This window comes from Budorcas taxicolor, chromosome 7, assembly GCF_023091745.1.
Source record: "Budorcas taxicolor isolate Tak-1 chromosome 7, Takin1.1, whole genome shotgun sequence".
Classification (NCBI taxonomy): domain Eukaryota; kingdom Metazoa; phylum Chordata; class Mammalia; order Artiodactyla; family Bovidae; genus Budorcas; species Budorcas taxicolor.
In genome coordinates this window covers 93,645,314-93,660,791 of record NC_068916.1, presented here as the reverse complement: position 1 = coordinate 93,660,791, position 15,478 = coordinate 93,645,314, and the positions used below count along the sequence as shown (strand labels likewise).

Genomic DNA, 15,478 nt, shown 5'->3' with positions numbered 1-15,478 from the left:
AAGTCACTTCTCATGCGTCACCTGCATTGGCTGGTGGATTCTTTACCACGAGGGCCACCTGGGAAACCCAGAAAGCATTAAGCCCAGTGAAAAAAGTCAGTCGCAGAAAGACAAATACTGTATAACTTCCCTTGCCGGGGTCCAGCCCCGGTGGATCCAGGGGATTCGAAGAGGGGACGGAGTCGGCGTCTTAGAAAGGACTATTTAATTAGAAAAGAGAGATTAGGAAACAATAGTGTTGTAGGAAAATTAGTGGAGAAAAGAGGCTGAATAACTTGGTTTACATGGAAAGCTAATAAAGTCTCAAGACAAGAAACTTGCACCACATATGTAGGCCACTGATGCCCGCTTGAATACCTCCAGCAATGGGGAACTCACTACTCTCCAAGATTCTAAACTCTCCCTCACCTTTTCCTCTACAGCACCCCCATCCTGCATACCACTTTCTCTAATCCCACCAACTCATTTTCAGTAGTATGTGTGGGCCAGAAGCTGGGCCAGTCTTTCCCAGCAATGCAAGAGACATCTGCTCTAGTTTCTAACAGCCCTGCCATTTCATTACCTTGAATTAAAAAATCTTTTAAAGGCCTAGAAGCTGTAATTTCCTGCACCCAAAAAGCTTGATCACTAGATCCAAATCCTCTGGGGCCCCTAGCTTGAGAAGTCAAGGTTTTTCTTGTCTGATAATAAGGTAAAAGCAAAAGCTGTGTTATTCTTTAACCTTTATTAATTTTGCACAGTTTTAGTAGGTGGCGAGATCAAAACTTTAATTTCTTCAGTATAATCAGAATCTCTATTACACCAGGCACCACCAAAATTCCTTGAAAAGAAAGCAAGCTAGGCCCTAGCACAAGCCCTACAATGCCCTCAGGCAGGGGGCCAGCCACTCCAGCATATCCGGTTAATATTGTTGTGGCGGTGGAGCTGAGGTCTAGTCCTGAGCTACCTGGGAATGAGTGTCGTGGCTTGTTGTCTCCATTTAGCAGGACATTGCTGGCAAAAATGCCCCATTTGGCCGTAAGATAAACATTTTTTATTTGTAGAATCCTTTTTATTACGATTATTTTCCTTTCTTTTTTCTTTTTCTTTTTTTTGCTTGGGTGAGTCCCCCCGAGTGGGTTTTCTGCAAGGAACAGGCTGTTTTAAAAGCTCCTTTGTTTAAAAAAATTCTCCCTGTCTTTTTCAACCTTAGGCAATGTTCTGGGAGGCTTTGGAGGCAAGCAGAGGTGGTGGTGGTCGGTGGTCGTCTTAAATCAGAAAACGGTGGATAAATTTTTTAAAAGGTTTGTGTAGAGGGGGAGGGGGCTCACCAGGGTGCCCGGCCGCAGCGTCCTGTAAGCCCTTTCCTTCCTCGGGAGGTAGAGCACAGTCTCCCTCCTTTTGTTTGTCAATGGCAGAAAATATGATCTGCCTAGAATGTGGAGACCCACTACCATCCACCGCTATAGCCTCTCCCATAGGCTATCTAACAGCCTCATGACGGGGCTCCAGAACATTTCTAATCATATTCCACAGAGCAAAAGCATCTACAGGAACTTTTTCTGGCTCATGCAAAGTATAATAAGTTTTTAGCTGTTTCCCTACCTTTATCAAAGTATCTAAATTAACAGTGTCCTTTTCTGGAAACCAAGGACATTGCTCTGTACGAATTTAAAAAAGGAATTGAACACTAGCCTTTTTAACTTTAATTTCTCTTTTGTTTAACAGTTGCAAAGTTAGTTCTATAAAGAGTTGTCGTTCTTTTGACTCACTGTTACCCGTGTCAGAAAATTAAGTCTTATAGAGAAGGCTGCCTTGTCAAGGTTTTTAGCTTTGCCAAGGGGGGTTTCTTTCAACCCATCTACCCTTCACTAAGGGGGGGGTTTCTTTCAACCCGTCGGTTTCTTTCAACCCTTAAAACACTTCCCACTCCTTCTCACCCTACCTATCTTATGCAGGGGGGTCCACGACACCCTGAGTGGGGTCCTATCCGTCCTGAATTACTGAGCACTTCTGAGACCTACCTTCGAATAGCCTGTTCTGGGCACCTTCCCTGATATATAAAATCTAAAATAGTAAAACTCATAGAAGCAGAGAGGAGAATGGTGGTTGGCAGGGACTAGGGAAGGAAGAGAGAATGGGGAGGTAATGGTCAAAGTGAACAGAATTTCACTGCAGGATGAATAAGGCCTGGAGAGCTACCCTGTATCATATTATCCATAAGTAACAGTACTGTATTGCACACTTAAAACATTCTAAGACGGTAGATTTCATGTTAAGTGTTCTTACCACATACATAGATATACACTCACATATACATACAAATAATAATCAGAACAATAAAAAGGTGGGAGGAACCTCTGGAAGGGGATGGATGTGGTTTTTTGGCCTTGATAGTGGTGATGGTTTCACAGATGTCTACCTATTCCCAAACGCATGGAGTTGTATAAATTACATATGTACGGCTTTGACATATCAATCACACCTCGATAAAGTGGTTAAAAAATAGCAACATCCATCTAAATGTGGGACATGGCAGTTTAGTGAGAGGGAGGGAATATTTGAATTTCCTGTAATAGATACATGTTAAATCTTAAAAAAATTTTAGAGCTGTGTATGTGCCTGGTACTTCAGACACATCCTTCCTAATATGTCCTTATATTTGAGAACTTATATATTTGAAAAAGATGCTTTATACCCATAAAAACTGTATTTCTAATATCCCTCCATAACCCAGTTTTCCTCTTGGTACCATTTCAGTGAGCCTGAGGGGAGACATATCTCTAGATCTGTCAAGTTCTTGACTTTCTTTTTTCCAGGAATGGGGGTATCCTTACAGGTTGAACCAGAGGTGGCCTGGAACCTGCTACTCCTCTCTTTTCTGCTCTCTCTTCCTGACACTACCAGTCTCCCAGCAGCTCAGCTCAAACTTCTATGTGACTCATCTGTCTTTTTCCCGTATCTCCTCCATCTTGTCAGTTGACAATTCGGTTGACTGACCCTCTTCTATATCTCTCAAAGTCATCTTTTATTTCCATTACCACTGACTAGATCAAGCCCTTGTGACTTAAACTGTCGTAAAACCTTTAAAATAATTCTGGTATCCACAGGGTTTCTCTACTCTCATCCAACTTACATAGAGGAAAGGCCGAGTTTTGTTCCTCTCTGAAATCTAGTCACGTTATCCAGAGCAGGAAATGTGGAAGACAGGCAGTAAATGTTTGTTCAGTGAGTCCTGGCTGTGTTGCTTCGCTCTTCAAGAGCCCGTGAGAGTTTCCTGTTGCCCATAGTTGGAAACTCCACTCAGGCTGGCATGACTGAACATCAGTCTTCCTTTCTACCTTATTTCTCACAGATCCACTGAGGCACCCTCTTGTGACTACTCAGTGTTGGGCTCGCGTTGATATTCCCATCCTCCCTTCTCCTAGATCTTTCTTTGTCAAGTCTTACTCCTGTTTTCAAACTGCTCTATTGTCATTGCTATGAAGCTGCCTCAGATTCTTTTCCCATAATAACTGGGCTTTCTTGCCTGCTCTCCCAGTGACTTAATGACTCCATTATATTATAGTCTGTCTTTAATCCTACCTCTTGAGTGGACATGGTTTGAGTGTAATGGTAATCAATCGTTAATTTTGGCTTAGAGCAGTGTATTGAGAAGGAGTCTCTTGACTAAAGGTGCCGAAACAGATTAGATGCCATCCATGGACGCAGGAGAGGAGAGAGGCCAAAGTACCCACGGAGCAGCCAGATTTGTCACAGAGCTCCAGGTATGTGTCTACTCAGCTGGCCCTCGCAACCTTAAAGACATCTTCTATCCTCATAGTCTCCATCCCACTTTGTGCTCAGATCCTTAAACTTTTAAAACAGAGAACAGAGTGTTAATATGATCATGAATCAGAGATATATAAAGTGTTAATGAAATGGTCATTGGAGGGACTGATGTTGAAGCTGAAACTCCAATACTTTGGCCACCTGGTGTGGAGAGCTGACTCATTTGAAAAGACCCTGATGCTGGGAAAGATTGAGGGCAGGAGGAGAAGAGGGGCTACAGAGGATGAGATGGCTGGATGGCATCACCGACTCAATGGGCATGAGTCTGAGTGAACTCCGAGAGTTGGTGATGGACAGGGAGGCCTGGCGTGCTGCTGTTCATGGGGTCGCAAAGAGTCGGACACGACTGAGCGACTGAACTGAACTGCATGAAATGGTCCTTCAAGACTGGGCAGGAGTACATGGAGAACAAGATGGGGAAGGTGGATACATCTGAAGGAAATGAAATCAATTTCCTGGAGAGATATCTGCACTACCACCTTTATTACAGCATTATTCACAGTAGCCAAAATATGAAAATAACCTAAATTTCTGTCATAAGAGAAAGGGATAGAGAAAAAACGTGATCTGTAAATACACACACAAAGAATTGAATATTATTCAGGTTTTTAAAAGCCAATAAATATAAATCCAGTGAAGTTGTCTCTTAACTAGGTATTAAATTTTCAAACAGCAAAACTGGAGAACCTAGTGTAATTAAATTACCTTTCAGTTCAGTTCAGTGGCTCAGTCGTGTCCAGCTCTTTGTGACCCCATGGACTGCAGCACACCAGGCCTCCCTGTCCATCACCAACTCCCGGAGCTTACCCAAACTCATGTCCACTGAGTCAGTGATGCCATCCAACCATCTCATCCTCCATGATCCCCTTCTCCTCTCGCCTTCAATCTTTCCCAATATCAGGGTCTTTTCCAATGAGTCAGCTCTCCACATCAGGTGGCCAAAATATTGGAGTTTCAGCTTCAACATCAGTCCTTCCAATGAACATTCAGGACTGATTTCCTTTAGGATGGTTGGACCTCCTTGCAGTCCAACGGACTCTCAAGAGTCTTCTCCAACACCACATTTCAAAAGCATTAATTCTTCAGTACTCAGGTTTCTTTATAGTCCAACTCTCACATCCATACATGACGACTAGAAAAACTATAGCCTTGACTAGACAAATCTTTGTTGGCAAAGTAATGTCTCTGCTTTTTAATATGCTGTCTCAGTTAGTCAGTCAGTTCAGTCGCTCAGTCATGTCCGACTCTTTGTGACCCCATGAATCGCAGCACACCAGGCCTCCCTGTCCATCACCAACTCCAGGAGTTCACTCGGACTCACATCCATCGAGTCAGTGATGCCATCCAGCCATCTCATCCTCTGTCGTCCCCTTCTCCTCCTGCCTCCAATCCCTCCCAGCATCAGAGTCTTTTCCAATGAGTCAACTCTTCGCATGAGGTGGTCAAAGTACTGGAGTTTCAGCTTCAGCATCATTCCCTCCAAAGAAATCCCAGGGCTGATCTCCTTTAGAATGGACTGGTTGGATCTCCTTGCAGTCCAAGGGACTCTCAAGAGTCTTCTCCAACACCACAGTTCAAAAGCATCAATTCTTCGGCGCTCAGCTTTCTTCACAGTCCAACTCTCACATCCATACATGACTACAGGAAAAACCATAGCCTTGACTAGATGGACCTTTGTTGGCTAAGTAATGTCTCTGCTTTTCAATATGCTATCTAGGTTGGTCATAACTTTTCTTCCAAGGAGTAAGCGTCTTTTAATTTCATGGCTGCAATCACCATCTGCAGTGATTTTGGAGCCCCCAAAAATAAAGTCTGACACTGTTTCCACTGTTTCCCCATCTATTTGCCATGAAGTGATGGGACCAGATGCCATGATCTTCGTTTTCCGAATGTTGAGCTTTAAGCCAACTTTTTCGCTCTCCTCTTTCACTTTCATCCAGAGGCTTTTTAGTTCCTCTTCACTTTCTGCCATAAAGGTGGTGTCATCTGCATATCTGAGGTTATTGATATTTCTCCCGGCAATCTTGACTCCAGCTTGTGCTTCTTGCAGCCCAGCATTTCTCATGATGTACTCTGCATATAAGTTAAAAAAGCAGGGTGACAATATACAGTCTTGACGTACTCCTTTTCCTATTTGGAACCAGTCTGTTGTTCCATGTCCAGTTCTAACTGTTGCTTCCTGACCTGCATATAGGTTTCTCAAGAGGCAGGTCAGGTGGTCTGGCATTCCCATCTCTTTCAGAATTTTCCACAGTTTATTGTGATCCACACAGTCAAAGGCTTTGGCATAGTCAATAAAGCAGAAATAGATGTTTTTCTGGAACTCTCTTGCTTTTTCCATGATCCAGCGGATGTTGGCAATTTGATCTCTGGTTCCTCTACCTTTGCTAAAACCAGCTTGAACATCAGGGAGTTCATGGTTCACGTATTGCTGAAGCCTGGCTTGGAGAATTTTGAGCATTAGTTTACTAGCATGTGAGATGAGTGCAATTGTGTGGTAGTTTGAGCATTCTTTGGCATTGCCTTTCTTTGCTGTCTAGGTTGGTCATAACTTCTTCCAAGGAGTAAGCGTCTTTTTATTTCATGGCTGCACAAGGTCCTTAATTTTCCCATGTAGTGTAATAAGCATTTTAAAATGTTAAACCAAGCACTCTATAAATTATTCACTCTAAAGTCCAAGAAACACTTAATAGAGCAATGAAATCTACAAAAATACACAGATATCTGAGAATTCAAACTTTTCTGCCTTGAAAGTAAAAATACTAGAAGAGTTTGCAGGGTGGGTAGAAAGTTTCTACTTTCCTATAGACTTTATCCCATTTTTTAGAAAGTAACTACATTTAATATTTGGTAGTGCATTTATTTTGAAACAGTATATATAATAGAGCCTCAAGAAAGACTCAGAACATAATACTTTACATGTTTGCTGGATTTTAATTTAAATCTTGCTTATTAGTTAAACCCACATACAAACTGTTCTTTGAAAAGGCAGTCAGAAGGCATCGGTTGGCTTCCTCTTTCCAAGTGGGCATCTTCTGTGTGGTCCAATGAAGAGCTATCACTCTTGCCATTTATGCTAGATTCAAGACACTTTACCATAGTGCTGGAAATGTGTTTTGAAGAAAGATAATATTTTTACCCACAAAACTTGAAAGTTGGTAACATTTAGTGCTGACTAGGGTATAGGAAATAGGCACTCGTGCACTTTTGGTAGGAGTATGAACTATTTAAATCTTTTTGGAAAAATGCATCCTATAAGAAAAATAAAAGCGCAAGTTCTTGTAGTGGCAAATACTGAAGCCAACTCATATGTTCATTAGTAAAATAATTGAAATTATAGCTTTTGTGCACTGTGGAAAAGTAGGTATCTCAAAAAAAAAAAAAAAAACTAGCTAGACCTCAATATACTGATTTTAAAAGTGCCCATGATATTTCTAAGTTCAATAAATTGTGAAATAATGAGCAAAATATAATACTTTGTTCACACAAAAACTGAAATCTAAAAGCCAGAATTGTATATAATATTTTAACGTATCCATGCATATCATTTGAATGGTTCTGATGTTAAAGAATCTTCCTACAGCACAGAAGACCTGGGTTCGATCCCTGGGTTGGGAAGATCCCCTGGAGAAGGGAATGGCAACCCACTCCAGTATTCTTGCTTGGAGGATTCCAAGGACAGAGGAGCCTGGTGGGTTATATAGTTCATGGGGTCTCAAAGAGTCGGACACAACTGACTGACTGACACTTTCACTTTCATCATTCCAGAAGTCAGTACTTAATTAGTCATACTTAATTAGTCATACTTAATTAGTATATATATATATATATACTTCTGTATACTTATATTTACAGAAGTATATTTATATATATTGTTTTTTATTTTGGGTTATAAAAGCAATATTTAGAAGATGAATATACTGTTGAACCTTGAGGAGGACTCCTATTGGGTATAAAAAAATACTTTTAAATATTCTTATATTATAGGACATTTGATTTCCTTAAGTGAGTTAACTTGTTGTTCTCAGTGGAATTGGGAATTAATACTCTAAGACTTAAATTTCTATCCCATTTTTAATTTAAGTTTATTAATATTTTATTTCATTTGTGTGAGCATATTATTTCCTCAGGTCAGATCTCAACCCTATCCTAATTTCTTGATAGTTAGAAACCAATAAAGATTTAATCAGAGAAGTCTGTGACTGAGCATGCATGCGTGGGGCAAAGTGTGCATTTGAATCAGGTGGTGGTATTTTAATATTTTAACAACTTTTATAAATGTGACAATAAAATTCAGTTTCAAAAGTTTTTTTTTAAGTATGTTTATTTTGGAATTGGAAAAATAATAAGAATTTCCAATCACCTCAAACATGTAAAGAAAAGTAAATTTTCCTACTGTACTCAACATGTCAGAAAGTATAAAATGTGATCTCTACAGTTTTTACTATATGTTTCTCTTACGTTGTTTTAATGTCTCATGTTATTCCTCTTGCAAGTGCATTTGTTACTCAATGCCTAGTATATTGTTGCTAAAGAAATTCTATAGAGGTAGCCTTGCAGAGATTTTTTTTGTTCTAAAAATGGCTTGTACACTTTTATTCCATAGAAAGCAGCATTAGGAACTTAGCCCTATTGAGAATTTATTTCTTGCAAGTACTGTCAAAATGCTGGGTAAATTTATTTCTATATAATTATATCATATTTTATGTTGGGGCTAAAATAGACATGTGTAATCCATCAGGATGAGTTCCTTTGCGTGGATAAATGAATCAACAAAGTAACCTGAATAAATCATTTTCATTTTCAGCTCAGTTTTGTGGAAGTCAGCCGCTCTTGCACGCCTTTATTCTCCATTCATCACTGACTGTATCTTTACTTCAGACACTATTTCTATGTTAGTCTTCCTTGGTTGAATTATGTGGGGCTTTCCATGGGGAATGTTTTTCACATTATACTTGTTGTTCTAATCTGAGTCAAAATAAGAATTTCTGTAACTGCTGTGTCTTACTTTTGAGTCTAAAGAATTTCATGAATTTCGAAACCTTCAGAGAACTGGGTGATGATACTACTGGGTGAATTCACAAGATGATTTATTATATTGACTGTTTTTTAAAGTTTGCACTTAGCTATACATGTCCCTCACAGGAGAAAATAGACATAATAAATTTAATTTTTTTATATCTTTCTTGCTTTTCAGAAAATAAATACTGCTGGCACCAGTAATGCAGATGTCCCTTTGGCTGAGCCCGGAATGTACCAATTGGACATCACATTAAGAAGGGGTCAAAGTTTAGCTGCCCGAGATCGAGGAGGTAAGAACAGTGTCACCTGGAAGCTTATCCTCTGTATTTTTGACAAACTTTGTTTTCCTTGTGGTTTCTTAAGTTTAAAAGGATCAACTGTACTATGAATTTTAGAAGTCTGGGTTCAATGATGTGGCTCAAAATGTCTGATGCCTGTGACCGTGGAGGAAGAGGTTATGATACAAGTTTGAAAACTCTGGACTCAGACAGTGAGGTCCCTGTCACATTGCTGACAAGTTAGACCCTGAATTATGAATAATTAGTGACAGAATCAGTTGAGTAGATGAGGCACACATTTGAAGCCATATTGGAATTCACCTTTCACACACCAGAAATTCTTTGCTGCATAGATTTGCTCCATTGAATCTCATAAAACTGCACAAACTAGGACTAACATCTCACCAAAACTTTGGAGATTCCCAACATGGGATTTTCTTAAATTTTCCTGGACCTGGCAAAAATCCCATGGTGGATTAACAGAATTTTGTAGGCCATGATGAACAGGAAGACAAGGCAAATACTCTTTAGTTCCTGGATTGCATATCCCAAGGCCACCTCCTGATGAACTAGCTTGGAGTACATTAATTATTCCTTGAACCTTTGGGACAAGACAAAAGGTAGACCCTAAACAGACTTTCTAGCATCTTTTGCATGTTTTAAGCTTCCAGATGTGGAGATCTGAAGGCCCCGATGGCCTAAAGGAAACTGAGTTTGAATTTAACTCCTCCCACTGAGAAGGAGGAGAGTCCCTTAGCCTCTAACTCCTTGTCAGATAACCCTGAGTGCTCCTGGCATCACAGGATCTCGTTTTTTCTTCTCCTACCCTAATCGACAACCTCACTTAGGAAGTGAAAGGAAGCAAACAAGATCACAGCCAGTCAGTCATGTCTGACTCCCTGCAACCCCATGGACTGTAGCCCGCCAGCCTCCTCTGTCCATGGGGATTCTCCAGGCAAGAATACTGGAGTGAGTTGCCATGCCCTTCTCCAGGGGATCTTCCCAACCAAGGGATTGACCCCAGGTCTCCTGCATTTGCAGGCAGTCTCTTTACCATCTGAGTCACCAAGGAAGCCCCTCCTATCTCTACAAACATAAAATAGAGAAAATGATTAATGTAGCAGTGGGGTTTTTAAGATTAGAAATGATACAAATAATAGATTTAAGTAAAAACTAGTAAATGTCAGAATATTATTAATGAATGAAGGTATGATTAGAAAAGCTAGAATTTAAACATGAGGAAATTTTCATAAGTAACCATCTGGTTGGTGGGCTATGGTCCATTAGGTTGCAAACAGTTGGACATGACTGAGCAATGAACACTTTTAGTTTTTTCTCTTTTAGCAGCTGAAGACAAATATTTATGGAATTGATACGCTGGTCTCAAAAGAAGTTACAGTTAGCTTGGAGGAAAAAAATATTGCTATTAACATAGTATTTCACTATGTATCTATAAATCATTTTTTAGTCTTCAGAGCAATTTTAATTACATTACATCATTTGACCTAAAATGAAATTGAACCAGGCATCAGGTGATCAAAATTTTAGACCTTGATATGTCCTCCCAATAATATTAAATACATAAGTGCATAATTATTTATTGCAAATTTTTTGGAGTTACAAAATCCCCATGAATAGAAGAGATGGTTAAATAACCCTTAGTACATTTGCAGGATGAAATAATATACAACTGTAAAATAAATAAGAAAAATCTCTAGGAACTGATATGGAGTTACTGGATTCATTATTAAGTGAAAAGTCAAAGTGCTAATAGCAACAGTATGAAATTTACGTAAGAATGAAGTATAAGGGATTATGCATTAGCTGTTCATTTCTTCAAAAAGAAATATCAGAAGTAAAATCCAGAAATGAATGAGACTGATAACACACATAATATCTGTAAGAATAGGTGTTTGGAATGTAGGATAGGAATGGGGTAAAAAGGGTAAGGAAGAAGTTTACTGACATTTTCTTCAATGAACTTTCTTACATGATTCTAACTCTTTAACAACAACAGTATTACAAAAAGAAATGAATGAGGAGATGGGTGGATGGATGGATGGATTGATGATAGATTCCCACATCCTGGTTGATATTTAACCATAACCACACCTCAGGGGGATGGGAAATAAAACAACTAATCTAAGTGACTAAGTAAAACCATGTTTGGATTATACACTGTAAAACTCAAGACAAGAAGAACTAGGTATAACTAACGTGCTTCAAAGCATGATTATCAATTCTGAACCTACTAACTGAATATACTAGGAATGAACAACTAAGTAAATATATTGTAGATGAAAGAGCCAGATTTCTTGCTGTTGGAGAAAGAAGTTATATACATGGAATGGGAGAAAGCTAGAATGTACCTTGCTGTGTTAGAAAGGTAGCAGCAGGAGCTTATGGCTTCTTATATATACAGATAGGAATTAAGATGGATAGGGGTGTGTATAATCTCTCCGCTGAGAAGACCTAGAAGCCATCACAAAGGTGTAATGACAAAGTGGAAATCTGTATACTTTTTGGCCCAGATCTTGGTTTCTAAATACAGTTCCCCCATAAATGTAAGCAGGGCTCCTGGTGAAATGGTTGATTGCAGATCTAGGGCAGGGAAAGTACGAGACAAGCCTAGGACATTTTGCAGTGCCAAAAAATAAAGTACTCAAAAATGGATGGCAGAAAGTCAAAACGAAATAGGAGCCAACTTAAAGGCGTTCCTGATGATCAAAGCCAGTACATTTCAGCAACAAAATAAATAGTGGTAATAATAAATTATAACACATAGAATAATATATGTGTCTATGAGCTCATAGATAACTGTGTATCATTGATACATAATTGATAAATACGTGATTGAATAAATAAATAAGTGTGGGATAAGGTAAAGCTTTTCCTTATGGTGGAATTCTAATGAACAAATGTAGATGTGAAAATAGGAATAGATCACCTTCCGACAAGCATCACTGCAATAATTATTATAGGCAATAATCATCCACTGATGCTAAAACTGTTATTTAGACTCTTAGTCATGTCTGACTCTTCATGACCCCATGGACTGTAGTCTGCCAGGCTCCTCTGTCCATGGGATTTCCCAGGCAAGAATACTGGAGTGGGTTGCCATTTCCTTCTCCAGGGGATCTCTGAGACCCAGGGATTGAACCCAAGCCTCCTACATTGGCAGGTGGATTCTTTACAGCTGAGCTACCAACTGTATATGCAAGATTATGATGAGAAACTGGCCATTTGCATCATTCCAGAGTATTTCTCCCACAAGATATGTATGAATTACAAAGGGGAAAAGTTACTTTACAGTAGAAAAACTTGGAAGCCATCCTTTTAACCAAGTGCAAAGTTAACATCAGCAGTAATGAGACCAACAGACATAATGCACCTCCTGATATGATGCGTTGAGAAAGATACATCCTGTCTGTGGCATTCTTGTCAGCAATGCATAAAGTCGGTGTCATCCACAGGAAACATCACGCAAACTCTGGCAACATACGACGCCAGTAATCTGAGCTACTTAGCAGCTGTCCTTTGGGCAAGGCATGCACCATCTTGTCCCACCATTCACGTGTTCACAGCTGTGAGTCTAGATGGCATCATGTGTGTACCACTGTCTTTCTTGTAGTAGCAAATTATTCTCTATAGACATCTCTGTCAAAAATAGGAACTTCTTAAAGAAAAAATGAGATGACCATGTTCCAAAGAAATAAGGGAGAGAAAATACTACTTTACAGAAGTGAAGACTATCCCAAAGTGTTTAAAATGCAAACTCTATCCCAGCTTCACTGTCTTACTCACTTGCCTGACATTTATGAAGTTTTTATTTGGTAGATATGAGAGGAGATACATAAACAGAGGACACAACCTGAGTTAAGTTTGGGATTGACTAAAACATCATAGATTCACCTGTAAATAACAGATGATGTTAAACATATGATTGGATAGATAGCATTGGGACATGTATATATGATAATTAGATGGAGATGGGTAGTTCACAGTGAGAAAACAAGCAGGGAAACACTATGGTCTTGTGGGAGTATAGTTTTGGGATTATGAATGTGGAACAGGAGAAGGAAAGGAAAATGAGAAGCAACAGAGCTGCTGGTTCAGTTCAGTTCAGTCACTCAGTCATGTCCAACTCTGTGACCCCATGAATTGCAACATGCCAGGCCTCCCTGTCCATCACCAACTCCCTGAATTCACTCAAACTCACATCCATTGAGTCAGTGATGCCATCCAGTCGTCTCATCCTCTGTCGTCCCCTTCTCCTGCCCCCAATCCCTCCCAGCATCAGGGTGTTTTTCAATGAGTCAACTCTTCGCATGAGGTGGCCAAAGTATTGGAGTTTCAGCTTCAACATCAGTCCTTCCAAAGAACACCCAGGGCTGATCTCCTTTAGAATGGACTGGTTGGATCTCCTTGCAGTCCAAGGGACTCTCAAGAGTCTTCTCCACAGGTATAATTAACCTCCAATTAAAATAAATAAATTTATATTTTTAAAAAAAATAAAAAAGGAACAACATGAAAAAAAAAAAAAAAGAGTCTTCTCCAACACCACAGTTCAAAAGTGCTCAGCTTTCTTCACAGTCCAACTCTCACATCCATACATGACCACTGGAAAAACCATAGCTGTGACTAGATGGACCTTTGTTGGCAAAGTAATGTCTCTGCTTTTCAATATGCTATCTAGGTTCAGGGAATGTCAAATAGCATCTGAGATAAATTGGGTGAGGGAGTTCAAAAAATTATTGCAATTTTAAGACTAAATGATGGCTGGGCACCTTGTGGATTTGGGGGAAATGTGACTATAGGCAAAAATATTTGTGTAACTGTTAAAATCAGCAGAAATTGCACTCTCTTGTTATTTGTTACATTGACGCCCTCACCTACTGCCCAGCAAAACCCAAATGCCTGTGTCTTCCATGTCCCCTGTCAGCCTTGCACTAAATAATGGAAGGGAAAACTCATTTCAGCCATCCCCTTGGGGACTAGAAGATTGTTTGAACTTTATACAGAATTTTTATAGATAGCAGGCACTGGGCAGTCGTAACTGGCCGTCCTTCTTCCATTTTTATAACCTGTTTTACAGAACAACCAGATAGCTCTGGGGAGTGCTACTACTTTTTCCTACATTTTATTATACCGGCTTTAACAGCCTCATGGACTAGAAAGCACATGACCTTGGAGAGTCTGTCATACATAATTTCAAAGCCAGTCGCCACATTTTATTAGCTTTGTGACTGAGTGAAATGTGCAGTCTCTCTTTGCAACTACAGGGTTCTAGACTTCACAAACAAAAATACATGATGCCTTGGGTTTTTTTTTTTTTTCTCTCCTGGTTGGCACATACAGTATGGTATGTGAGACCTTAGTTCCCAGAACGTGAACATAAAAGTCACTCACTCGTGTCTGACTCTTTGTGATTCCATGGACTGTTTAGTCCATGGAATTCTCCAGGCCAGAATACTGGAGTGGGTAACCTTTCCTTTCTCCAGGGGATCTTCCCAACCCAGGAATCGAACCCAGGTCTCCTGTATTGCAGGTGGATTCTTTACCAGCTAAGCCACAAGGATAGTCCCCAGACCAGGGATCAAACCCATGCCTCCTGCATTGAGAGCATGGAGTCTTAGCCACTGGACCACAGGGAAGTCCCAACATGATGCTTAAATTTGAATTTCAAATAATCCATTATCTTTTAATGTAAATAAATCTCATGAATCTAATCCACAGTATAATAAATATAGACAATAACATTGTACTATAATTATGTGATAAATATCATCATAATGATAAACATATTATTATACAATATGTAAATATATCAGTGGAGAAGGAAATGGCAACCCACTCCAGTATTCTTGCCTGGAGAATCCCATGGATGGAGGAGTTTGGTAGGTTACAGTCTACGGGGTCGCAAAGAGTTGGACACGACTGAGCGACTTCACAAAGTAACATGCTGTACATCTTAAGCTTATACAATTTTGCATGTCAAATTTATTCAGTGAAAAAGAAATAATACACTACTTGGAGTATTCTTATATGAAAAATTATTTATTCTTTATTTGAAGTTCCAGTTTAACAAAGTTGCTTGTTTTCTCTAGCAGCCCTTTGGCAATTGTCATGCCTAGTTATTTTTCAAAATGCCATTTATATTTTAATTAGGTTTGTCTTTTCAGGACTGTATTATCATCTATCACATTTTGAAAGTCTTGTCTTGACAAGATTGTTTATGTTGTTAGAAAAGTAAGAGCAATCTGTGTAGACATGCCTGGTGAAAGCACATTCTCTATAATTTAAGTCCTTGTAATTTGTACTGTGGAGGCTGCATTCATGTCCCAGGGCTGCCTTAACATGTTACCCAA

At 39.5% G+C, this 15,478-nt stretch overlaps 1 protein-coding gene across 1 annotated transcript in view; it reads left to right on the top strand.

Annotated features, from left to right (window-relative positions):
- Positions 1–15,478, top strand: part of MCTP1 (multiple C2 and transmembrane domain containing 1) — a 557,082-nt gene that overhangs the window by 246,638 nt on the left and 294,966 nt on the right. Inside the window, exon 2 of the mRNA XM_052642765.1 lies at positions 9,008–9,122. Coding sequence (XP_052498725.1) covers positions 9,008–9,122 — 115 coding nt within the window. The remainder of the gene's footprint in view (positions 1–9,007; positions 9,123–15,478) is intronic.